General features: G+C 39.1%; 1 protein-coding gene across 1 annotated transcript in view; it reads right to left on the bottom strand.

The window, feature by feature from the left end:
- The window catches only part of adgrg6 (adhesion G protein-coupled receptor G6), a 41191-nt gene that overhangs the window by 6149 nt on the left and 8464 nt on the right, over positions 1-26578 (bottom strand). The window contains exons 3-19 of the mRNA XM_080860328.1: positions 20359-20447; positions 20230-20282; positions 19891-20021; positions 19666-19780; positions 17523-17611; positions 17165-17366; positions 14806-14971; positions 12448-12588; positions 12235-12351; positions 12016-12061; positions 11348-11454; positions 11131-11258; positions 10662-10930; positions 10457-10559; positions 10065-10348; positions 8270-8371; positions 7854-8009 (exon numbers count right to left, since the gene is read on the bottom strand). Coding sequence (XP_080716454.1) covers positions 7854-8009; positions 8270-8371; positions 10065-10348; positions 10457-10559; positions 10662-10930; positions 11131-11258; positions 11348-11454; positions 12016-12061; positions 12235-12351; positions 12448-12588; positions 14806-14971; positions 17165-17366; positions 17523-17611; positions 19666-19780; positions 19891-20021; positions 20230-20282; positions 20359-20447 — 2298 coding nt within the window. The remainder of the gene's footprint in view (positions 1-7853; positions 8010-8269; positions 8372-10064; positions 10349-10456; positions 10560-10661; positions 10931-11130; positions 11259-11347; positions 11455-12015; positions 12062-12234; positions 12352-12447; positions 12589-14805; positions 14972-17164; positions 17367-17522; positions 17612-19665; positions 19781-19890; positions 20022-20229; positions 20283-20358; positions 20448-26578) is intronic.

The following is a 26578-nucleotide window of genomic DNA, read 5'->3' as shown; positions in this document are numbered from 1 at the left end:
CCAAGAACTGGTCAAATTTCATAACAAGCTATTTCTGAAGGGATAATAATTAGCCAATGCATGCTCACACACATTCTATAGCAGCATAGTGGATACTTGTACTGTACCAGCATGCTTCAATGGCACATCTTATTAGGGCCACTAATGGCATTAAATAATTATTTGTATAATTCACTAATATCATAAATAAAGACACTTAAATAGTTCTTGTAAAGAACATTTCAGCAGAGTTGCTTTCATTTTCCTTCAATTTAAAAAATTCTCCCATAGACTTCCAATTGGCCATTGTGACATCATACTGATGGCTTGCACCTGTGCTTCACATTCACCTGCACCAATATGAAGGCTCCCTTTCTCTCAGTCTCTCTCAATATAATGGTATGACTAGTTTTTCTTTCCATCTCTCTATGCTTTTATCTTTCTGTCTACCTATCCCTCTACAACTCCTACTTTACACTCCAATTGCTCACATCACTCAATTTTCTCTTCACCCTGTCTATATGTTTATTCACTCTTCTTTCCATTTCTCTTTTATTATTGTTTGGTGTCCATCATTTCCCACTCTTTTTCTCCTTGTTCTTGTCAGGTTTCTTTGACTTTCAAGTTCCCTATACATCCTTCCATCTTTTTTTCTTCTTTCTTACATGCCATCTCTATGTCTCCCACTCTATCCTTATCATTCTAACCATCTCCTTCTTCCACCATGTCTTTTCTCTCTTTGCCACTTTCACATTTTGCCCCTCTCTCTCTCTCTCTCTCTCTCTCTCTCTCTCCAGAACCGATCTATCTATCTATTAACTCTCTGTCTATCTATCTATTAACTCTTTGTCTATTTATCCCTCTCCATTTTTCTTTCCTACACTCCATCTCCCTGTCAATCCTCCCCGGGGGCGACAATGGAACAGGAGGTAGAGAAGTTGTATAGTTATCAGAAGGTTGCTAGTTCGATTCCATGTCAAAGCGTCCTTGAGCAAGACACTGAACCCCTAATTGCTTCTGATGTGCAGTGTGCCATCAGTGTAAATGTAAAATCTGTATACATCCTTGTAAGTCGCTTTGGATAGAAGCATCTTAAATCTTCCATCCTCTCATTTTCAGTTGGGGGAAAGAAAAATGAGCACTGACATGGGGATTAAAAAAAAAGCTAAACCACCCTGGATAACATAATGGAGATGGCTTCCAAAGTAAACAAACTCTATGAATCACATTTATAGCACAGGACATTACTGCAGTCTTTTTGTTTTCATTTATCTTTTTTAAGAACACGGTGTGACTTGATAACTTGATCATGAACTTCATTACAGTGTAAAGCTCATTTTGTAAAGATTTAACATGATGTTTCTACCAACCAGCATTGATCGGATGGGGAATCCAACACAAAGATGGCAAAGTATTTTTTTCAATCAAACAATGAAAAAAGCTTACAAGGATGTGGCCTGTCACTGCAGATACAGAGGCACAGCAAAAGGGCTTGGGTATGAAAGAGAGGGGAATGTAGAGTCGAGAGAAGAGGCTGAAGAAGCGTTTTGTTGCCCTAATGGCAGCCACTAGTGACTCCCTGCAGAAAAAAGAAAAGTGACTTAGAGAAGACCTCTCCACAATTTAAGGAGTCTATAGCAGATGGTGCACAGTTTTCTCCTACTTTACATCAACTTTTAAAAAGGTAAGGTGAAAAAGGATTCTGTCGAAGGCTGCAAGACATTCAGAAAAATGTAATCTAAGGCCCTTATAGAGTACTCAAAACGGTCGTGTCGGATAGTCGGGCAGTGGGCGGGCGGCCGGATAGTACGTACTAGTTAGCATTTGTGTCCCTTTATAGTACTCCAACGGCTGTGGGTGCTGAAAACAATTCTCTTCCAGAACAGTAGGGGGAGTAACGGTTTAAGTGCCGAAAGACAAGCTACCCCATGACATTTCCGTGCGATGGAAATCGTTAGTTAGCTTTCCCTCTCGTCCACAACTTTTATTTACTTCCCTCTCACCAGCTGTCGCTACTGAAATGCAACAGGTGTCAGCAGACATACACCTTTCATGCTTTGTCTAATGTTACATATACACCTGAAAGGGCAAACTTATCTCTTTCATGGTAGGTATTTTTTGTGGGAGAAATAGTTGCAATCTACAACAAAATTATATGCTTATCTTACACTATAGAAACAGTTAAAAAACGATTAAATTAAATGAATACGTTCTTATTTTCCTTGGTATTTTCGTCATATTCAGATTTGCAATGATTTCTGGGTAATTTTTGTAATCTCTATTTGATCATGTGACGAGACGATACGATATAGGCACAACATCTGAAAGACTGACAGTGTTGTACAAGTCCACACCTTTCATGAAATAGTTAAAAGTTCATACAAGTAAACATGAACTATAGTAACTAGAATGCGTTTCGTGAACGAACTGCGAGAGTGTGCTTGCTCTGTGACAGAGAGAACAAGTGCCTATGAATTAACATGTATTTACATCTACTCAATCAGTGTATTGGGGCCTTCTTCCAATATATTTTAGAAAGAAACCAAGCTCAACCATTATTTTTTGGCTCCACTGACGTTTAGACATATGAGGGCATCTCAGAGTTTCGTTATACTGACTTACTGAGCTAAGTTAATTGTTGAAATTGCTATCTTGGTAAAAGGAAACATCTCTGCAACAATATTGGAAAGAATGCGGTTACATAGCCAGCTTTACTTAAAGTTTATTGTAAGATAGGCCTTTATGTTAGACTTCATGCAGTTAGAGTTAGACTGTAGGTCTAGTATCAAACGTAAGCAACACTTTTACTGTATAGATAGAGAGCACGTGTATCACATTGGTTTATAGTCTGTCAAATTAGTTCTAGTTATTGGTGTTCGTTGGCATAAAAAGTTAGTCTTCTCTTATAAGCCTAGGTAGTACATCTGATTAGAGCTAGCAACCATGAATTGCAGATTAAGGGGTCCCCTATCTCAGTGTTCATTTTGGCAGCTATTTTTAGATTCAGTCTTAAGACAAAAATGCATATTAGTTTTAGTCACATTTAGTCATAGTTATCCTTCTTAGTTTCAGTCTAGTTTTCGAAAACTCATTACAATTTAGTCTAGTTTTAGGCACATTTAAAATTCCATATTATGTAGTAACCTGACCAAAGACACGGACAACGGAGAACGATGTATCAACATGTAGCTTTATGTAGAATCTTAGAAGTGTCGCCATACAGAGTAGCCACAGGTCTTTTTACTCGTGCATTCACAGAACAAAGGAAATGCATAATGCCAGTGTCACTTTATAGTAGAGCCCCGCCTGGTGGTACAACAGAGAACTACTATCTTAAACATTACAACAGTTTTAGTCACATTCAGTCATAGTTATCCTTCTTAGTTTCAGTCTAGTTTTCGAAAACTCATTACAATTTAGTCTAGTTTTAGGCACATTTAAAATTCCATATTATAGCTACATTAAACTCCTTCCCTTCCCTTCTCAGGCCCAGGGACCTCCTGTGTTGTGTCAACTGCATAGTAGTCTAGCTTGCAGTACTTAAATTGTGGATGCAATTAGTCTCCAAGATACAGATCTCATGCCTACAGCTGAATTCGAATTTGTTTGTAATAAATAATCGAATGTGATGATGAAGTACGGTACGCAGCGTCTTAACTGAAGCTCAACTCAACTATTACAGCAGCTAGCTTGCTGCTAACGCTAACGCTAACTGAAAACACATCGGAACACATAGTGGCTAGCTAGGTAGCTAGCTGCTAATAAGTAACATATATAAGTAACACATCAGAAGTAATGAATCAAGTGTACTGATATTAAATGTACTACTAACATGCCATTCTTAAATTAAAGCCAGTGACATGATGGTTAACGATTAACGAGTTAACGATGGATACCGACAATTAGCATACCTAGCTAGGTAGCATTACCATTGGATTTCAATGGCAGTTATGCTAGCTCTGGCTATCCAGTCAAAGGAGCCTTGTTTCTGGACACGTATCACTTGACGAGCGGGGACAATACAGTCATCTGGAAAGTTTAAAATGATACTAAACGAAGGGAAATCTACTGTATGGAGATATTTCTGCCCAGTAGACAATGCAGATTCTAATTAGGCTGGTGGATATGTCCAATGTAAGAAGTGTGAAGTTTTAATGAAATATGATTGATGCAACTGTCGTTCTCCACAACAACTTGGATTAACCTGGATGGCTGTAGTTTCAGAACGAACGTCAATGGTAAGACTTGTCGGTTGTGCCTCTGTTGGTGTCTCGTAAAAGGTGAGTTTTATTAAAGCATAGCGTGTGTATTGTGTAGCTATTTCATTCCGAGATGGCATGGGAGTAAAATACTCCGCTCTGCTGCTGGTATACAGACAGCCGGAAAGGTTAACAAACGGAATGAAATAGCTACACATTACACACGCTATGCCTTAATAAAACCCACGTTACTCACATACTGGTTAACACTGTTAGAGCGGGTGTATAAACTGTACCTGAAACTGTTGCCACTTGCCACTACATTCGTTTTAATATTTTGCACTCTATCTAACCACTTATGGCATTTAAGAGAGCTTCGCCTTCTTCTATCTCAACTGATCTAATTTCAGTTGGCTAGAGCGTGTGACGTCACAATGGCTCAACCTTCCACCATGTTAGTCAATGAGAGAAAAAGGGGATGAAAAAGAGGGATAAAAAAGGAGTGGCATGGGGTACCGCCACGAAAAGTCATAGCAGCTTGCACCGGATCGGGCCGGGCGTTTTGGTGTTTGAATGGCGTCTCTAGCTCAATCGGGCGAGGAGTAGTTAGCTGCAAGAAAAACGTACGGAATAAATAAATAAATAAATAAAGAAAACTTGACGATAACAATACTGTGCTTCCCTTCGGGCAAGCACACTAATTATTTCCCCCAACGGCAGCGTGTCTCGAAGTGTGGTGGAAGCCCAACTTGTGGGTCGCAGAGACGTGACAGGTGGAGCACAAATGAGAAGAGATTCAGGAGATTTTCCCGTTGCAATGCCACACTCAAACAAAAGGAATATTGTAGGCCTATTGTTAGAACAATAGCAGGGCAGAGCACACGGATAATCCATATTCATCATCTTGGCAAATTGAGATACTGCGGCTGGCGCGATTAAGCATTGAACATTCCATATTTGAAATATCTTTATCAGTAGGCTAGTGAAGTCAACCTGTTGATAGTATTCCCAACTCATTTGTCCTTCATTCTATCACCGTGTTTGAAAGGTATTGGTTAGGTAATAGCCGAGTGACAGCTGTTTTCTTTCTGATTTGACAGTAGCCTATAGGATATACTTGTGTGTTTTAAGCAAATAAAATGTGTAGCAATGTTTTCGAAGGGGCAACTGCTATTGTGAATTATACAGTAAATTGTGAAATAAAAGGAAAACACATCACAGCGAGTGCAGTGCATCACAGCGAGTGTGAGTGCATGTAGTATATGTTGATGCCGGAGTTAAATAAAGGCAGGCTATTCATAAAATACGTCAATGTGTCAGTAGTATGAACAGTTGAGACATTGACTCCGTGGGGCTCAGGTCGTTTGGACAAATATTTTAATTGCTGTCGCTCGTGCTGGTTCTCTGGCTACTTGGGCCGGCTCATGGATTGTGATATACAGGGAATAGTTTTCAAGGAAAGGATCTGCACCTTTGACAGTGGCTGTTGTTCATATATATATATATGGATATAAAGGTAATGAAACAGGAAACGCTAGGTCCAGAAATGTTAGTTTCCGGAGTTGATGTCGTATGGAAATGATGTCGTAGTGGGCCAATCACGGCCAAGGAGGACACGGAGAGCTGTCCGACGGCTCTGGAGAGCACGGAGAGGGCGTTTCAGCTACCTGAGAAGGCGTGCCAGCTACCTGAAGGCGTTCCTATGTGCCCAAAAACGTCGTACGGAGTACCATAAAAAAGCCTTTAGAAGCTAAAAGACTACAGACTGTGAAATGTTTACAGATGACTTCCAAAGAAGGAGACTGTCACTCGTTCTCATACCTAAGCCACAACAGAAATGAGACACTTCTGCAACATTATGGAGATGAAGCCTCCTCCTTGTATGACTACAACAGAGGTACAACAGTCAGGCATCCGACTGACACCCCTTGTGGGCTTGCTTGATGTTTGGGTGTGTTAGGAAAGTATTTTAGTTCCCACGATGCAAAGTATTGGGAGAGTATCTCACTCTCACAACTCTCACATCCTACATACAGACACTACATTATAATCTACATACAGACAATCGGATGAAAAATGTTAAACCGCTGGATTTTTCCTTCAGCTGTATTTAGCATACAAATGTATTTTCAAACCTGAAAAAGGGGTCTGGACCTCTGTGACCTCAAAGCTGGTTATGGCTTGACAATGGCTTAACTTGACAATGGCTGGCGCTAACTAGACAGAGAGAAGCAAATTTGAAAAGGGACCATCTTTCAAATCCGCTGTGTTGGAACATTTTGGAATCAGCGTTCAATACGATGGCAAGAATAAGATGACTGTAATCAAACGAAGTAGAGTCTGCACGCATTACTTTGCCACTGTTGACTACTCGAGTGGAAGCAGTTCTTACATGATGTCTCATTTACAGTATGTTGCCATCACTCGGCACTATCCCAGGTAGAGCAAGGAGAGTCCACTCGTTAGTGAAAACACAACAATCTCTCGCCGTTGCCTTCCAACAATAATTTGTGACAAATAAAAACATGAAAAAAAAATGTACTCGAGGGGCACTCAAAGCGCAACGTTAGTGAAATTGAAACTAAATTTGTGGAGCAGCCCTTTGATTCGGAACCGCCACAAAAGCGGATAGGTAATTATGTGGCCCATGCTACACCGTTCATGTAAAAAGAGCCAGTAGTTTTTGCATAATCCCGCTTACAGACCGACAAACTAACTAGCAAACTGCACCGAAAACCTTGACAGAGGTAATAACAAAAGCAGTGGGAGTATTTATAGCCATAGATTTGGAGCCCTTTTTGTTGTTTACAGACGTGGGGTGATGTCACCTGATGAATGAACCATTTTACAATATCCCCTCCCACACACATTTCAGCAGTTAGGCCCTATGAAACATCAGTTATAGGAATTGAAAAATAATTGACTTAGACAGTCTTGCTCCCTCCATCTTATTCATTTCACAATAACATGATAGCTTTGTATGGCCTATACTATCACTGTCACTTAGCTGTACAGTATAGTGTAGTTAAATATAGTTTCAGTAAGAATTAATGTGTTATATTTTATATATATTTTTCATCAATGCAGATGTAGTTTTTTTTTTCAATGCCAAACTAGCTCCATATGTATGTGGCTGTTAAAGATCTGTTTGAGTAAGTTTAACTAATTTACAATGGTGAAAAGTATTCAGTAAAACATATAATTCCTCTAATTTACCAAATAACATGTTTACTTGAAACTTACTACAAACTTATTTTTGAAGGCAATCGGTTTGCATGCTTTTTAAAAGTGAAGTCAGCCAATTACATTTTACAATGTACAGGAAGCCTGGATGTATGGTTGAAAACTCTTTCAGAGGTCTGCTTGGGAAAATAAATTGAAGTTGTTGCATGACACAAATTCAATAAACTTCTGTTGAGAGAGACAGAGATTTTAAGCTTATGTGTGGGCCAAAGTTTACAAACCTGTCTTCACACATGAGCCTATTTAGTCCCTTATGACCAGTGTGTATTATGCAATAGTAAAAGTGTTTTACAGTTCACAATGTGTAAATGTTTCGACTCCCAAACGGCTTCTTTGGGAAGGGAAGAGTCTTTAATGGGGGGTAAGAGAAGTATGTGGTATATGTACGATACATTCATCTATTCAAGTATTATAAAAAAGGTACCTGCTTACCTGTACTGTTGTTATAGTTAGCAAAAGGGTTTAAGGAGGCTTTTGCTTTTGATGTCCAGTTAGCTGTACTTGAGCTGAAAGAGCTGGAGGACAGGGACTTTCCCAGATTGTCAGAGCTAACTTTTTTGGTGTTGTTAGGTGTTGTCTTGCTCCAGTCTGAAATGATAACATTGAATGCAGTTCAAGTTTTTTTTTTCACCTACTCAGGCTGCTATATGTCACATTTAATAATTGAAATTCATTGTTTATTAAATAAATCTGATTTTCCAAATGTAATTTAGTTCACTGATCAATTCAGTGTGCTCAGAGAGAGCTTCCATATGAGCACATATTGAACATTTGACCAGGACAGCCCAAATAAGTATATCAAATCGAAGTCTGAAATGTTGTGGGCTGTTCTAATTAAGATGGGATACCTGAGTTGTCAGCTAGACGTAGTTGTCCACAACATAAATATCTCCTCCACTGTTTTTGCACATTCTCTTTCAATGCACAGTGAAAAACAAATATGAACAGTCCTGTTGGAGGGGAGAATAAATAGTAAATAAGCAACTGAATAATGTTAGCATTTCTCATTTCAAATGATTTGAAAATAGCAAAAAAATATTAAAATCTGTATAAAGACTTAAAATGGATAGACAGTTATGTTCAGACAAAAAATGCACAAATATGTATTGGAAAAACTAGTATATTTGCCATGAAAACCTTTACAGCCCCATTTCAATGTTCTTGAAATACTGTCAAATCACTACTGTTTCCTTCAGTATATATAGTGTACTATGTTTCAGTTTTGAAAAGTTTATGATGGTGATATTTATTTATGTAGACTGACAATCTGAAATCTCGTTTTTGATGAATGAGACAGAGACTACAGATGGTTTGTTGAAATGCAATTTCAGTGCTTCTTATTGTTGACTGGACATCACCTTAACCAAACACTACCTTTAACTCTAACCTTGACCATAAATTGTGGTTAACAGAGTTTTAACGGATAGCTTTTTTTAATCTGAGCATCCATATTTTGAAAGTTCTGATGATGCAAATGTATCAATATTTAGAACAGGACAGAGATATACACTATCATAATATATATACGTTTAAATATAGCCGCAAACAGCCATTATCAGGGCCCGAGCAGAATTTCATTCAGTTTGAACCTTTAGATCACAGGCATGTATTGGCTGCTGAATTTTGATTGGCTGTTGACTACCATTTTGTTGAGCAAGCCAAATGGAACTTCAAGGGAATCAAATTTAAAAAATGGTAGCTTAGGCAGTTCTTGAGATATTGAAATGTGTTAATTGCAGCACCCCCTTTGAACAAAATTCCACATAATTTGTGAAAGCAGTCTACTGCTTTTAGGGGGTACATAATTGAACTCTTCAATAGGTTTTAGTATGCCTATAGATTTCTGTCATTGAAACATTAGCCAAGCAATAGCACCCTCAGCAGCCTAGACAATGAGAGAGACCAGGAGGAAGAGGCAGGGAAAGAGTGTGAAGGAGAGGTGGCTGTATGTGACTATGAAGAGGGGGCTGCAGTTAGTGAAGCACTCTTTTAGGACTACTTATGAAGGAAGGAGGAGTGAAGACATGCTGAGATAAAGGCATAATCCTTTTACTCTTTACAAATGATATACTTTACCTGAAATACTATACCTTAATCATTACAAGTACAATACCTTAAATACTATACTGTCATCATTCGGTAATCACTTCTCTTTCATATGCATTTAATAGCCTTACTTTCTGAAAACAACAACGGACTGACGAGTTTCTGAGGAAAGCTCTGACTTTCCAACCATTTCTAGCCCATAATCATATCCTGAAGTGCTGATGCTCCAGATAGCCCAAAGAAGGCCAGTTGTATTGCTTCCTTATAAAGGGCCACACCCACACAGATAAAATTGAAAAGGGGTTTTCTAATGTGAATTAGCCTTTTATACATGATAATTTAGGATTAGCTAACATAATGTGTCTTTTTACGTCTATGTAGATATTCCATTTAAAAACAACCGATTCCAGCTGTAATTGTCCTTTACATTAACAATATCTACACAGTATTTTTTGATTGATTTCAGGTTATTTGGATTAAAAAACATTCCTTCAAAACAAGGACAGCTCTCAGACTTCTCAAACTCCTGGTAGTGTATAACTTGCTTGATTGACCTTTTTGCTTTCTTAGACCCTTATATTTAATCTTTTTACTCACCTTGAAGTGAGTTGAAGATGGAGAAAAGGTACATGAAGGCCAGGTTGACAGGGCCCCAGGCAAAGAAGGCAAAGCCCCATGTCATACCAAGAAGGAAGGTCAGGCTGACCACACTACGCAGGTTACGTAGGATCTCTTCTCGCAATGTACGATTGCTACGCTTACCATTGCGACCACAAATCTGGATCATCACAACGATGAACATTGCCACATTCATGAGGAAGATAACGGAGAAGTAACCCACACAGGTCACATAGAACACTGTGTTGCTTCTGATCCAGCAACTATGGGAAAAGAGCATTTATAAAGTCATGGTCTATATCTGCCTTTCAGCAAAAGAACAGCATTGTGAAACATTTTACACATGAGCTATATTTTGTGTGACAACTCACAACTTGGATGATTCTTGTCCGATGTCACCCTTCCCATAAAATTCCAGCCCATAAGAGTGTCTGTCAACTGCTACTACAGTGCAGACGATGGCAGCAGGAAGCCCTGAGCAAAGGGATAGTTCAGTGTCACAGTTGTATTATATTAATGCACTGCATCATTATGACATATTTGACTTAAGAGGTGTAACTGTGAATTTGGTAGTACCCCATCCAACAAGGCAGAATTTCAGGATGTATCTCCTTATGTAGGTGTTGAAGACCTTGACCAAAGCAATGTACATGTGTATTGACTCTAGTCCCATCCAAGTAAAGGTGGACAGCAGGAAGAAGTGCATGAAGACAGCCACAGTAATACACAGGCCTTCCATGTCAAATGATGCCAGCCAACCATCAAGAAGAAAGACCATGTTAAGGAACAACAGTGATGTACTGAGGTTCATAAGGATCTTTGCTGGGTAGTCTCGGCGCAGCTTCCTGGAAAAAGACATTACCCAACAGACAAGACATTTCAATGCTGTGTGAATGGCGCAGCCAGCACTTTTTTTAAGCATACATTTTTTAAGCATACATTAAAGACAGGCATTACAAAGACATCTACGTGACATACTAAACAAGTGATGCCTCTGCAATAGAGCACAATGACACTTCAAACCTCTTCAAGTCAAGACACTCACTCAAATGTGATGTAGGTGAGAAGTGTAGCTGCCGAGAAGATAGCAGACACACCACATCCAATGTAAGTAATGAAAGTGAGAACCCTTGTGTTCTGGTAATCAATTTGTGCTGCAGTTCCTGATATGTCCTGCAAGAAAACAGATGAACTCTCTCAGTGTAGAGTGAAACACGTGGTCTCATCTTAACCATTATGAACACACAACACAATCACCTCACCATTAAAATCCCAAAGTGAGTCAGATGATTACACAGACAGACGGTCCTGTTGTCACTTGATTCAAGGCTCACTTGGCAACCCTCACTGTTCCATCCACCGGATCCATCTAGGTGAAAACAGAGTCAAATGTTTTCTCTCATGTTAAAAAATTAAAGTTGGCACACTCAGACAGACTGCGATGTGCTACAGAATATTGAATGTTGTGAGAATTGTGCCTGTAGGTTATTGCACACAATGCACCTATAAAAAGGTATGAATATGGGTGGGTACTTTTAATCACCTGAAGTTATGATGTCCAATGTTTTTTTAGGATTTGACTGAATGTTAAACATTCTCTGAAACTTCAGAAACTTTCTTTTAAGTATTTGTCATTCCTATGGCTAACACTTCATTAATCTGAACGATTATTTTTGCTGAAGATTTGCCCCTTTCTCAATACTGCTTGGGTAAAAAGCTAAATTGCAGTAATGGCTCTGGATTAGGCTGTGTTGCTGACAGCAACTTCTTTTGCCATCTTTCTTATTGACCTCCCAGAATTATCAGGATGATTGCTGTGGTAGCCTGAAAAAAAACATTCTAACAACTGATATTTTAACCTATCTAACGTGCAGGGAGTCCTTCTCTCCCGTTAGAAGCAGTAAATCATTGCATGACAAAAATAACTTACTTTTGATGGTAAAATCCCAAAATACACAGCTTCGCTTTGGGTCTGGCTGAAAGATTTAAAAAAAAGTGATGTCATGGTCCATGCTCCCCTTAACTGATAGAGGCATCATGAAACATTCAATGTGCGTGACTATTGTAGACTGCATTGCCATGATAAGGCTTGTATGGGTAGTGTATCAGCAAAAAGGTCAGACTTAGGAGGGGGATGAACGCAGTTTACCATGTGCTGCCGATGAGCGATCTCTATCCGCACAGGATCCCTGAGGTTTCGGATTGAGAAATTGCCCACACTGCTGGCAACTACATAACTATTCAAAGATAAGCCATTTCTCACGTCCTAAAATAAGTAAAAACAATGATACATTTATATAATAGCAGGAATACAATAGCAGGATTTTCTTTTTAGAAAATGAATGAACACAAAGAGACAAACCTGAAATAGCCCAGTCTTGCTAAAGAATACAAAGTTTATTCTTGAAATTGTTTCTGCATTTGAACTACTAAGGTTGTGCAGTAGTGTTGCTGGCAGTGTGACCACAGCCAGAGGATTCTGAGATTCTGACAGAAATTCAATCTGAAAGCAGAAAGACCAACAATAATGAATACAACAATGATCTGGCTGGCTTCTTGTACTATTGAACATTTTCAAGACATATTTTATCTATAATAATTATAAATAACCATAATAATGCAAAGACAGTACAAGGTCAAAACAAAAACAAATGTTACTACAAAAGAGAGCCATCAATATCGCATTCTAGAGGAAAGTTCAAGAGGTGAGTGACCTCTTCAACTGCATCATTCAGTTTACGACACGCATGCAGCTCCTCCTTGTCTGTCTTAGCATAGTCTGTTTTCAGCAATCATAATATTTATCTTTCGAAGTGTCGGCTCCACACACTCTTAGGGCCTGATTTACTAACAGGATTGCGCCCATTTCAGGCGTAAAATAGCGGTCGTAAACATAAAACGGTATTTACTAAGGGGGCGCATTTGAGAAGAGGCGCATATTAACGCTTTGTGGGTGTGGACGGGGAGGGCACTGAAACGTGGGTGGAAACATGGGTGTGTAGCACAAATATATGGGAGGAGAGAAGATAAGTGCGCCGAATGATGTATTGCGTATTATTTACTAAAACTGCCTGAGGAGCGCACGTCTCTAATTTGCGGGATAATTCTCTGCCTCATAAAAGCACGTCTTAACCAGGAAGCAAATTTCCATTGAGTCTGAAAACGTTGATATGGCAGCAGTTATAAGAGCTAGGCGAAAATATAGACAGAGACAGCGCACAGAAATATTTGTTTCAACTCGTATAACACTTTTTCAGTTAAGCGATCTACAAATCATTATACGGTACAGGTAAACCAGCCACGCAATACTTTAATTACTTAACCAGATCAGAGACGACATCGAACCCTCCAACCGGAGATCACATTCCATTCCATCAGTTGTTATACTCCGGACAACATTGCAAATATTGGCATCGGATCATTTCAAACAGTTATAGCATCAGCAGTTGGTATATCTCAGCCTTCACTCAGCCAAATATTCACCCAGGTACTCGTCGCATTGCTACGGCGCACTGGTCAATACATTTCCCCACTGCCATAGCTGAAATTAGAGACATCAAACAGGACTTTTTTTTAAATCGCAAACTTTCCGAACGTAATTGGTACCATTGATTGCACCCATGTGCATATATATTGTAGTGAACCCATGTCCCTTGTAGAAATGATTAATCTCGCCATGTACACATCTTTAGTGTTATAATAGACAGTTTATGCATTAATGCCACCAATAGCATATTCTTTATAATCGTGTTCTTTTAAACATCTCGCTGTAGGTGATGGTGGGCAGAACAACAATATAGCAGCGCACACATTGAATCAGGTTCAGTGATTGAGCGAACGTGAACCAATATATCTATCTCCTCTTCACTGAACCTTCATTTTCTCTTCCTAAATAAATACCACGGAAAATGCGCAAAAACACTGTGCGTTAATGTGCGACCGCAGATTAAGCTGCGGTCGCAATGTTAGTAAACCAGGCCCTATAGGGCGGAGTAAACACAGATTGCCCAGCGCGGATCTGGTTTGATAAATACCACGGAAAATGCGCAAAAACACTGTGCGTTAATGTGCGACCGCAGATTAAGCTGCGGTCGCAATGTTAGTAAATCAGGCCCTTAGTTTCTTTGAGCCTTAAGAAATAGACAGACGTCAGTCATGTTAACCCAGCCTGCCATTTGCCTGCTTTTAGCACTTGCAAATCAGCTAGCTTGCTTGTCCTACCCATTGAGGTTGACTTCTCAGTGCAAATCACGATTAGACTGTAGCTATATGGTTTCATATGCCTACAAAGCAAGGGATTTTTTTTCATAGACTAGTCTTGAATGAAACTACATGTAGTTCATTTAAGGTATGGACCAATCAAACAGCAATTTTTTTCCAAACGTTTGTTTCTTTGGCATCTCTCATCACTTTTAAAACGAATTTCCATTCCTTCTGACAATTAAAATACCTTGTAGGCCCTACATATTAGAACCTCTATTCTCAACAGGAATTCAGGTTTGTTGACAATAAAATGTCAACTGTAAAATGACCTGCCCTTTATTAACTCTGTACATTTGGAATTTTTATATTAAAAGACGATGTACCTGATCTAAAACAGATCTAAATTAGAATTTGTCCTTGTCATCCACTTGTGAAATATTTCAAAATTTTGTAAAAGTCAAAATGCTGCTGTTTGTGAAGGGGGTGTATGTAGGTCAGTGGATGTTTGTTCAGGTACCTTGGGGTCTGTGGTGTTGGGAGGGATAAAAGCAGTGAAGGTGGTCCCATTGAACTCACTGGCATTCAGAGCAGATATACCCACAGCCAGGTTCTTAGAGGAGATGGTAAAGGACTCGCCATCAAATTCCATCTTCTGAACCAATTCATCCACAGCTTTCAAAGCACTGGCCAAAAGGAAAAATATATGAAGGGATTGCATTACAACAGGAATAATCGGGGAAAAAATTGTCATATTTCTCACAATTACCCTTGAGGTCGCAGACAAAAAGGGAAGGGGAATACTTATTTTCAGTAGTGGACTAGCTTTTGACTTCTATTAGTTACATAAATATACATTGATTATTGTCTAAACAATTAAGAAATCCAATTAATGAATGAATGAATTACATTACTACATGTTTATGACTGTAAGAGACACACTTGTAGTATAAGCAGTCTGTCCCTTCAGGAATTTGTGATCTTGGAAATTAAATGATTTCCCACATTATATACAATTTGCGGCAATTATCTCTTCTTTCCCAATAAAATCACACATGATTCGAGATTGCTTTCATTGTTCATATTTCTGTTTCAGCATAAAATTGAAACCAGCTAACTTTGTAAAAAAAAAATCTAAATCATTCCTAGTTATGAATACTATCCCATAAGTGCACCGTGGGTGGAGACTTTATACCAACAAAAACACGTCATGTACTCCATGCTATAAATAGCATTGTTACACGTCGAGGGGGCTAAGGTTGCTTGGGCAACTGCCCGTTTTCCCTCCTCGACTGCAGTTGCCCCTCCGAAGGAAATATATATTTTTAAAATTGTATTACAGCTGCAGAAACACATGTAGGCCTAGATAAAATAATCGCATAATAAGCATTCAGGGGACGGAAGCGTGGCGGCGGCGGTAAGTGATCAACCCTGACAATTTCAGTATTTCAAGTGATATAGGCACAATATGCATCCAGGAGACAGGGGGGTGGCCGCGGCGGTTAGTGAGAGTTTCAAGTGATATAGGCAAAATATGCGTCCAGGGGACGGGGGCGTGGCGGTTACAATTCACATAGTCTTAGGACATTGCTTATGATTGAAGTGGTAATTGCAAAGAAACACAAGACGGAACCAAAGATGTTGGCATTTGCACTACACAGTACCGTCAAAGTGATTTAAACACACATATCATTGAGGTAATAAATACGATCGTAAAATATGTGGAAACTAAACTAACAAAATGTGATCACAATTTAGGTGTGTATTGAGAAAATAATAGTTTGTTTTGGGCTTTAGGTCAGGAGGTAGAAACAGACAGAGAAATTCAAGTGGAGCTTACCAGAGGAGCACAGGTAAACAGGTGGGCATTATAAACTCTTCTAGGAGTTAGAAGTAAACATCTTCCAAACCCGACTACAGCCCTGATGTTTGGTCCTTTTTCCCAAACACAAAGTCATTTTCAGCAGAAGTTTGTTCTGATATTTTCTTCATGGATATTATACATCAGAACAATCTACTAACTCGATCTTCGCATCTTCTGTACTTAAAAAAAAACTCCCAGCGCTCACTCTACGCCATTGGCAGTCCACTCCCACTAAACATCAGCTGGTCATAATTTTGAACCCCTTGTCCAGCCCTACCCAATTCCAAGGCCTAGGAATTAAGGCCTAGGAAACTACATTGGGGAGTGCTCTGATAAGAAAGAAAAAAAGGGGGGTTGTTTTCATTAAAATGTCTTTGTATTCATGATGCTGAGAGATCATATCTCAGCTACTTCTCTCCTAAGGTTGTACAAAAATGTCTCCTCTTTGAAATAAAACCTTCCCACATGAAATATTCCAAAATGTGCCAAAAGCAAATTCCTAATCTAAAATAAAACACTTTATCAAGAAATAACCATAAAGGCCTGATGTATCAAATATGATACAAACAAAGTATAAAATGTAAAATATTTTGTCAAAAGGTCCAACAAACATTTCAACTTAAATTAATACAATTATCCAGCTGACATTGGATGTGTCATCACACAAATTCTCTCACTTTATGCAGTGGTCATATTATGCAACACTCGGTGGTATGTGTAGTTATCAATGCAATTGTGAGAAGGAAAAGATATGATAATATGATAATGCTATTCATAACATGGGGAACATCACACATGACTTGTTGGTATAAAAACTCAATCCACACTGTGCTGAATAGATAGTACTACTAAGCCATGCTACTGCATGGCAGTAGGGAGGCATTTAAAGAACTGCAACTTTTGAGAACTGCCAAATTTCAGCTAACTTGGCCACAAAAATCACAACAAATCCTTGCAAGATCCCAATGGAACTGAGCAGTAACAATCTTCTTTGGAAACAGGTGTAAGTACTGACATTTCAGAAGCAGCTGCCTGTGCTGAGTTGGAGCTTGTCATCACATTGGAGATGATGTTTACCACAGCAGTGGCCAGAGTAGTATTGATTCTGGCTAAATTAACCAACTCCTTTACTTTTGTAACCACCTTGGACACCTCTGCAGTCGACAGCTCATTGTTACTGATGTCTGCCAACTGCACAGCCACTTCTCCAGCATTCTCTGTTGAGATAAAACATGTTTTTAAAGTACAACATACATTTAATGTTATAAAACCCATTTTATGTCTTCATTCAAGGCATATGTTATACATATATAAATATATACGTAATTCAAGCATGCTTTTCTTGGCTGTGTTCAGTGCAACATTAAACCAACCTTGGGACACTTCAATGTCGTCTATGTCTGTGCAGTTGGTGAGGTCTGCTACATTCCAAGATGATGTGTAATTCTGTAAATTGATTGAACTGAAAGCAAACAACGCTGTTGATTAATACACATCTTTTTTATATGTACATGACTGCAAGGAGTGACCACTGGATTAGAAAATGTGACATTTTCCACTTGCGGCAAAATAGTTAGTTTAGCATAGTTAGCTTCTCTCAGATATCGGGTATGTGTTGTAGTTTATTCATCAACAAAGGCCCTAACTTATCAAAGCAACACTTAGGGCCAATTAAGGTTAAAACAACACTAGGCATGGTTTTACCCTAAAATAACAGCTTCAAATTAATTTTGATGGTACAAAATCAAGTAATTGGAAGGTTGCAACATGTCTGTGGTTCAGGCTGGGTTTGCCAGTACTAGCACAATGTAGTTTGGATGAAGCGGGAACCAAAATCTGCATGAATTTACTGGACTACGCCATTCATCACCAAATCAGCTAGCTACTCAAGCTATAAGAGATTAATTTGCCATTCTGTAGTCTTTTGCTGTTGCACTACACTAGCTTGCTGTTTTGTTGCTGTTTGGGTTAGAAAAGATACTGGCTAACTAGCTTTGCACAGCAGTGGCTGTACGGCTACTAGCTATCAGGGTAATGTTTGCAAACACTTCTTGACATCTGTGCTAGAAGTCCTCTTAGCGGTGGCTGCTGTCCAGCCATGTAAGATAGCTAGCAACCCAGTTTGCATCAATTTGTAAGAGGGGGAAGCTAACTTTTGTAAGCTTGGTCAGCTGATGTCTATTAGAATCCCCCAACGTTCCTTTGTTATAGCTAAGGGTTCTGGTTCTCTCTTCTCGTTACAATAGCTTAGAATCAGAATCAAAATCAGATTTTATTGGCCAAGTAAGTTTGCACAAACAAGGAATTTGACCTGGTATACTGGCTCTCAATGTGCTTACACAAAATATACATAACAACACAATACAAAAACAAACACAATACAAAAACAAACAGTGCAATGATCTATGAAGTTTAAGAAAGTATATACAGGAGCTGTGAATTGTTACAACAGTAATGCAAAGAAGAAGTGGGGAGTGCAAGAAGTGCAGGGATAAATATAAATGTTTTTGTGTCTAATGCTATGTGAAAGAATTTGGAATCAGCTTTAGAAGATGCAGGGGTTAAAGTTCTTCGAAACTGCCAGGGCTGTTTTAGATTAAAAAAAAATAAGAAAATTGATAATTATATATCTACAGAAAATATTGTTGCATGTTTGGATTTTGTTTCTGTTGCATAGAACAAATATGCCTGTATACAGCCATAAGGACCCCTATGTTTTGTAGTAATCAAGAAGACCTACTTTATTAATAAAAAACCTTTCTTTACAGTCTGGCTCGATAAAGTGTCGGCTCCGTAATATGACCGGATATTTCACCCAATGTCAGTGTAATGTGTAAATATCTCCCTGGTTGTGAAAGATTTTCCAGAGCCATTTCACAAACCGAGTTTTTACAAAGAGCTTAAAATTTGAACCCATTTCTTAGATAATTTTGGAGAAACCACCAACTTGGATTAGTTACAGCCTACAAACCAGCTGATGTTCTGTTTGTGTAACGTAAAAATCTAAGTGACAAAGTAATATCTGAAATAACAACTGACTAACTCAGTCAAATAATGATAGCTATCTAGTAAAGCTTTAAATCAGTACCAGCCAACAGTCAACGTTAGATCATTTAGATTTCCCAAACCATTGAGATCTACACAGCATAGCAAGGGCAACTGCACAGCTACGACATCATTCATCAACGGACATTATTCTTTTTGCCTCAACAACATCGGATCCGCCAGCATGACACCACTTAATCACACAGATTACTCATACATTGACCTTAACATAGACACACACACACACAAACAGGGAACACTCTTCACGATTCACAAAGGCTAGTCTCTGCGTGATCTGCTGTTGTGTTGAATGGTTGAACAGTAGCAAGCTAGAGTCTATGTAGCAACACAATTTAATTGTGCCCATGATTAACAGCAAGCTAGGACAGAATATAATTTAGACATTAGCTACCAGCTTGTATAATTATATATATATATATATATAATATAAATAATGAATGTCCATCTCACCAGGTTCTGGATGCATTTTGGTCCTTATTAGGGAAACAGGGAGCATATATGGTCACTGTGGGTCTGCTCTCAAGCCACTTGTAATGGAAAGGATTTTCCTCTGCTGGACAGTTTTCTGTGATTAATCAGAATAAAAAAAAGACAGGTTGTGTCTCATATATTGTGTTAAAGGGTCGATAAAGTTGGTAGTCAGTCTAAAAGAAGTACCAATCACAAAGGTCATACCAACAGTTTTCACTTTAACTGTGCTGAGGCCCAATCCAGTTCCATTAATCGGTGTTCTTTTCAGAACTGTCTCTATTTCAGCCTCTTTGGTACTGGTCATCTTGTACACCAAAAGGGCCTGGCAGTTGAACCTAACCACATAATGAGATCTCTTAAAAAATGCCCTCTACAAATATTACAGAAAATCAGGCATAAATGTTGTTTATTTAGTAGCTGTTCTCTTTGGCTGGGGATCACCAGGACAGTAAAGAAGACAAACACAAATAACAGAGACTTCAAAGGGTTACAGCAGTTTATGTTCAGAAATGCAGTTTATTATGGAAAAATTAAATCTCTCACCTGATACAGTTTACGTTAACTGAGTTTATCCTGTCCTGGAGAGTCTGTCTGAGCTGTAAAACAAAACTTTGAAATCATCTTTGGCCTTCTGGGTTAGAGCAAATTAAAAAGTAACAAACATCCAATTACCCATTGGATGAGTATTTTTTCCACATCAGCCTCATTCTGTTCAGTGGAATCATCACTGACAACAAGGTTAACTCTGAAGAATACCACCTCTGCAATGAAGAAAGGAAATAAAGGTTGTTTGTATGGTTTTAGGTGAATTCCAACATCCCAAATGTCTGTGATGCATAGCAGCATTCATGAGAAGCTGTGGTTGAGGACAACTTAAAATATGTAATATTGATTGAACAAAATAATATATCTTTCCAAATGGTGTTAACAGTGATAACAACCTTTTTCAAACTCATTTTGTTACTGCTATGCCCCACAAGACATCCCAGAGTAGATCCCAAGTAGTATGTTGTATTGTTAGTGTATATCTATATACATATATTGATGTTGTATTGTTAGTGTATATCTAAAATGTACATATATTTATGTTGCATGTCAGTCTTAGGAGACTTCTATGTAGTATTTTGAAAAAATAGATGTGTTGATTTGAGTTTACCTGTTCAAACTTTGTCATAGTCTCAACAGTCTTAATCAAAATATTAAAAAGAAATTGTGGTCCCTAATGAGTTTGATATCCCAGAAGGTTTGAAATCTCCTAAGAAGGCAAAACTAAAACTAAAATAATATGTTATACACTGTAGTAACACTTATGGTGACCAGATGCAGATCCACTACATGTGGGAAGAGTAGTACGTTTGTGTGGGACATTGTGGGAAAGTTATCAATGCTGAGAGGTAACCTAAAACTTGAATATAATGTCTATCTAGCTGAATAAGCCTTTCGGCTCGTAAACCTATACTTGTCCTCTAGTCAAATCCACAGCACACCACTTAGACCATAGAAGATACAGACTGCAGCTTTTGGTATATTAAAGACATGACGTCTGCATGATCTGATCTGCAAAGTTTGTGTTAATTTGTTTTTTTGTGACATAGCAGAGGATGTCACTGGCCCCATGCCTGTACATTTTGATTGACAGCCGTCACATCCTCTTGATGACCGCCTCCACTGCTCTCTTCTTAGCCACCGGATGAAAGCTAGGCTTTTAGAAGAGCTTGCCTATGTTGCATTTGTCAGGTTGCTGCTTTTGACATAGCTTTTAAATCAAGTAGAAACTTTGTGACTTTGTGAAGGCAGTCGCCAAGAGGCTGTGACAGCTGTCAATCAAGTTGATCATATGCTGGGTGCGTAAAAGAACACAGTTCTTATTTCGGAAAATTCAAAACCAAATTACCAATGAAAATACAGGAAATGATCTGAATATGCTGGATGCAGGACAAAGGGTCAACATTCTGAGCAGTACAATGCAAAGTGAGACACCTGGTCACCCTAGCATCACTAGCTTTATGTCTCCCAAGCCACATTAGAACAGTTGATTTGGAGAATACTACAAAATGTTAATGAACTAATGCCCATTTAGAAAACATGTATGATTATCATCCCTCTAGAACTACTGAAAACAAGATTAGATTTTTTTCACCCATTGGGAAAAACTATAATGCCATTACTATTACTACAAGCCCAAATGTAGTTATAATGACTGGAAAACATACTGTTCCCGGCTGCAAGTCCACACAGACATATAATATGAGAGTGAGCTTTACATGGACAGGGTGCAAGTTCAGTCCGGTCTGGGAAGCTCGGTGGAGTGGTCCTAGCAGGCACAGTGCTGCCCACAGCACTGACTCTATTGGGTAGTGTGGAAACTGGCCTCTTTGTGCCAGAGGAGACCAGAGGAAACAGCGTGGTTGAAACTTGGGTAACAGCCTCAGTGTTGCCATGTCCTGTTTGACTTGCTGACTCATCGGCTGAAAATGCATGACCAGTTGGGGCCTCGTGTCCATCTTCACTGTACTGTGCCCCCCTGCTTTGGTTAGTAGCGAGCCCAACATTCATAGATGCTGTAGGCTTGGTGCTAGATGGGTAAGTCTTAGTTTTAGCTATGGATGGGGCCGGTACATAAAGCAGTGGAAACCATGTGAGTTCTGATTGACTTCCAGGAGGAATGTGGCCCTGCTGAGAAGAGACTGTTATTTCAGTGTGTACAGTGGAGACAGATCCAGCACTATTAGCATGCTCAATGACTGTGTTAATCATCCTCAGAGGAGGGTCCTTGTTTGAGCTCAGCTCATCCCTTGAACATGAGGAGAGGTGTGTTACAACACTATTTAAGGATGATTCAGAGCTGTGCATCCCTGAGTTGTGGGTGGTTGTAGGGTGTACTGCATCCATAGCAATGGATTTGGTGGAAGGATTCATACTGGCTGGGTGGACCAACAGTGGGTTGATAGAGAATGGCAAGTGTAATTTACTGGAGCCCCCCTCAAACCATTTTCCCTGAGACAGAACTGTACTATGCTTTATCAGGTAACTGGGACTCATGTGTAGATGAGAAAGGTCAGCATCTGCTGACAATGTCTCAATAGGAAGATCCATGGATATATCTATGGGGTCAGAGGGTCTTAAGTGTCCATGCTGAGGTTGATGAATATGAGAGAGTTGACTCTGTGTTAGTGCTGTTTCAGAGCTTTGAGATAAGAATGAGATGGAAGGTAAAATACCCAAATTCGTCTTACCTGATAGAGACACTGTATTTAAGAATGAGGATATAAGTATGTTTTTCATCACAGTAACATTGTTTGAGCTTTCATAATGAATATGACCTTTACTCCCAACCATTACAGTTTCTGTAAAACTGTACATTTGTAACAGATCTGAGGTAAGAGGCTCTATTTGGGATGTCCATGTTGAGTCTGGCATTATTAGACCAGTTCTCATGGCCCAGTTGGAGCTTAACTCTCCAAAAGGGATTTGAGTGTCTTTTAGGGACTGTGTGTTTTCCAAATAATTGCTGATGATGGAGGTAAAATGACTTCTCAATGAAGGTAAAATTGAGTCACTGACATTGTTGGAGTAAAACCTTGGGCCCGGTGTTTCAGGAGAGTCAGGTATCGAGTCAGTAGCAATTGCGGTGAGATGTTCCAAATATAACTGAGAGGAAAGTTTATCATCTGTGGTTAAGTCATGTTGTAAGTAAACAGAATGTGTCAAACTAGCTTCTAAGGTCTCTCTATTCTTTGACAGATTGAGGGGCATCTTTTCATGAACAGTATCGGTGAGAGGCTGAATCTTTTTCTCTGTAATGATAAGACCTGGTAGGGACAAAACAACTTGTTTTGTCATGCTGAAAGGCTCATAACTTTGTGTAGAAGACTTGAAAGTTAACAGCCCTCCAGTTTTATTTTTAGGTGTCTGGTTGGTAGACATTAAACTTAATACTGGTGTAGGTGTCAATGTGCTTTCAGAGGATTTATGGCGGACTTCCACTGAAGACAACACTGGTGTAAGCCAGGACTGTGTACCCATTAGATGGAAGTCTGTACGGAAGTTGTTCAACATTACTTCACTAGAGATAGTGGTGCTGTCAGTCATTTGCCTACTTGGCTCATACATCTCTATCCCTGCTCCTCTTGAAAGCAGATTGACTGAATGGAATGGAATGGGCCACCTGCTCCACATTGTGCGTTGAGGTACAGTAGCTTCCCTCTCACCCCAGGGCAGCGAGGCATTTGATTTACTATGAGAAAGTTCATTCACTTCAGCAGGAAGAGTCATTAGGCTTACCACTCTGTCACTGCTGAATATGAGGACATCATTGTAGGGGGTAGCATCCAGGTGGTCGGCGTTCATGCTCTCCATGTGAGAATAGATTGAGTCAAAGTCATACAGGCTAAAAGGGTTGCCTCCGAGATCAGAGTCGTAAAATGGCTCTATTCCAGAAGCGTAATCCAATGCCTCAGCCAAAGTGATGTTCTCTCGATCAGCACTCAGCACTATCGGTTGGCCCAGTGGTTTGTTTTTGCGGTTGCTGAGATGAACTTGGAACGAGTCCATGTCTGTGCTTCTGTTCTGGGCATCTGCCTGTTGCAATGATAGATCCATCTGGGAATGAATGAGGTTCGGCTTACTGACATCTGCTGACATATCTGGTCTCAGAGATTGTGGGGCTGGTGGTTTAGTTACACGTGCCAATGGCTGTTCTTGCATCTGGGTGGTAGTGGACTCCTGCTTCTTCCTCAAAGGCCAAATAAGAGGGGTGGAAATGAATCCCAAAGACAATTTGGAGGTTCTGAGAGCAGGAATGCCAGGAGGCTTCACTTGTGTTGTTGTGGCCAGTGTCACAGGACGTTGAGTGAATCGGAGCGCAGACCACAAATACACAATTCTTTCTCTCTCTGCCCAATCCAGGATCAGCCGGTTTGAAAGTGGGGAGGTCAAAGCAATCTGTTATTTGCTGTATCGCGTCATTAATCTGCATATTTCTGATGGTCACAAGGTAATGTTGTTAGCACCTCTGAAAGCAATATCTTGAACCTACATCATTGCAAAATAAAAGACAGTGCGCTTTTTCAATGTGCAGTAAAATACATATGCTGTTTTTGTTAAAACAGAATAAATGACGTGAATATACTGTAAATGAAGACAAATAAAAAAGGAGGGAAGCAACTAAACTGGTGGCAGTATGGCACAACCAGAGAGCAGGACTACCATCCCAACACAGACAAGTTAGTTGGAGGATTCTCAAAAAAGGAAAAGAAAGCTACAACATTTTTTTCAATTGTCATGAATTTCAATACTTTTAGATTCCATACCTAGAAAACATTTTCATGAGACCAATTATATACATCTTAATCTAGGAGAAGGTTAGGCTTTGTCATATTTTAGGCTAATGTTGCACACAAAAAAAAGAGAAGAAAATCCAATGCCATCTTTATACAGTATGTATGAAACATTGAATGGGTAATAGCCATATACTATGTCGGTATGAAATCACATTAAAAACAACATGGAATAGATCACAATTTTTCATTTGCACGCGGTCCTCCATAAAAGTAGTCACAGATGTCGTGTATTACTACCTGACTGTATATCAAAGAATAATACGGAGCACAAAGTTCTATGTATGTGAGGGCCAAGCAGAAAAGCTGCACAGGCAATCTGAGGACTTCTACCCTAAGTTAAATTGAGACTGTAACGACACCTAGATAACTGGCTATTATTTCATCAAAATGGAACCATTTAAACCGTTCAAGTTTATTTAATGGTTTCCTTAGTTAGCAAGCATAGCAACTAGGCAACCATAGCAACCACATTTGCTGCATAGCCTGAAGCAAAGTTTAATTTCTCAAAATCAGCTCTCCAATAAAAGATAGTCTTAGGTTCAAAGTGATCACAACCACTTGCGGATGATGTTAAATGCCTTCACACAGACATCAAACAATCCTAAGAGAAACAATGGGACATGAATGGGGCAAGGGCCATGTAGTGGTAGTGGTAGTGGTAGTGGTCAACAGCACAGGGTTGAGTTGTTATCACAGATATAAAGATGAAGCTGGCAGGGACACATAGGAGTAGCACATCAGGTTAAAATCAATTATAGACAAGTTAGAGCAGACAGATGGATCATGCACCGTACAGTACATTACATAGAAAAGCAAATTACATCATATCTATTCATGTTTAGGCTTAAATATCTTATTGTTGACATGGTAATGTCTTATATTCAGTGTTGACTTGTTAATATCTATTGAACAATCTTCTTACCCTGTTGGTTCTGGTTAGTAGGGGTAGCAGGCCAGTTAGCAGTAGCAGAGAAGGTACTTGAGGCAGAGACTGGCATCAAGGGTGAGGACAATCAAATCACAAAACACAGATGGTGGTTTGTTAAGGGCTGACATATAGAAAATCAGGAATTGTTATACAAGCCTTGTCATGCGATACAGTATGACTTCAGTTCTTTAACATTAATATTTGGGCCAATTTGATCAGTTTTTTTAATACCTTTTTGACTAAATATAAAACATAGGTTTGCTGTCTGAGGCAACAATATGTAATCAATTGAGTAACACATGAAACATAGTATAGAATTTGATTTGACTGACTAGAAAGCACAAAAAAGTTCACAAGTAACTGGCAATATTCACGGATGAGAGGCATGTATGGAAGCAAAATGTTTTAAGTACAGCACATTACACTAACACTACACATACAAATTAGACTGTTAATGTCTGGCAGTGGATTTAAAGCTGTAACAGTAATCATGTACAAATATGGTGTATCCATGTCGAGGGGAATCGATTATACATATAGATGAAATGCACAGTAAATGGCCATCTGTAATCTCAGCTTGAACTGTATACATAGAAACATTGGTTTGTCTTTATAAATGTAG

This window comes from Sprattus sprattus (assembly GCF_963457725.1).
Source record: "Sprattus sprattus genome assembly, chromosome: 2".
NCBI lineage: Eukaryota > Metazoa > Chordata > Actinopteri > Clupeiformes > Clupeidae > Sprattus > Sprattus sprattus.
This window is presented reverse-complemented; position numbering and strand designations above follow the sequence as displayed.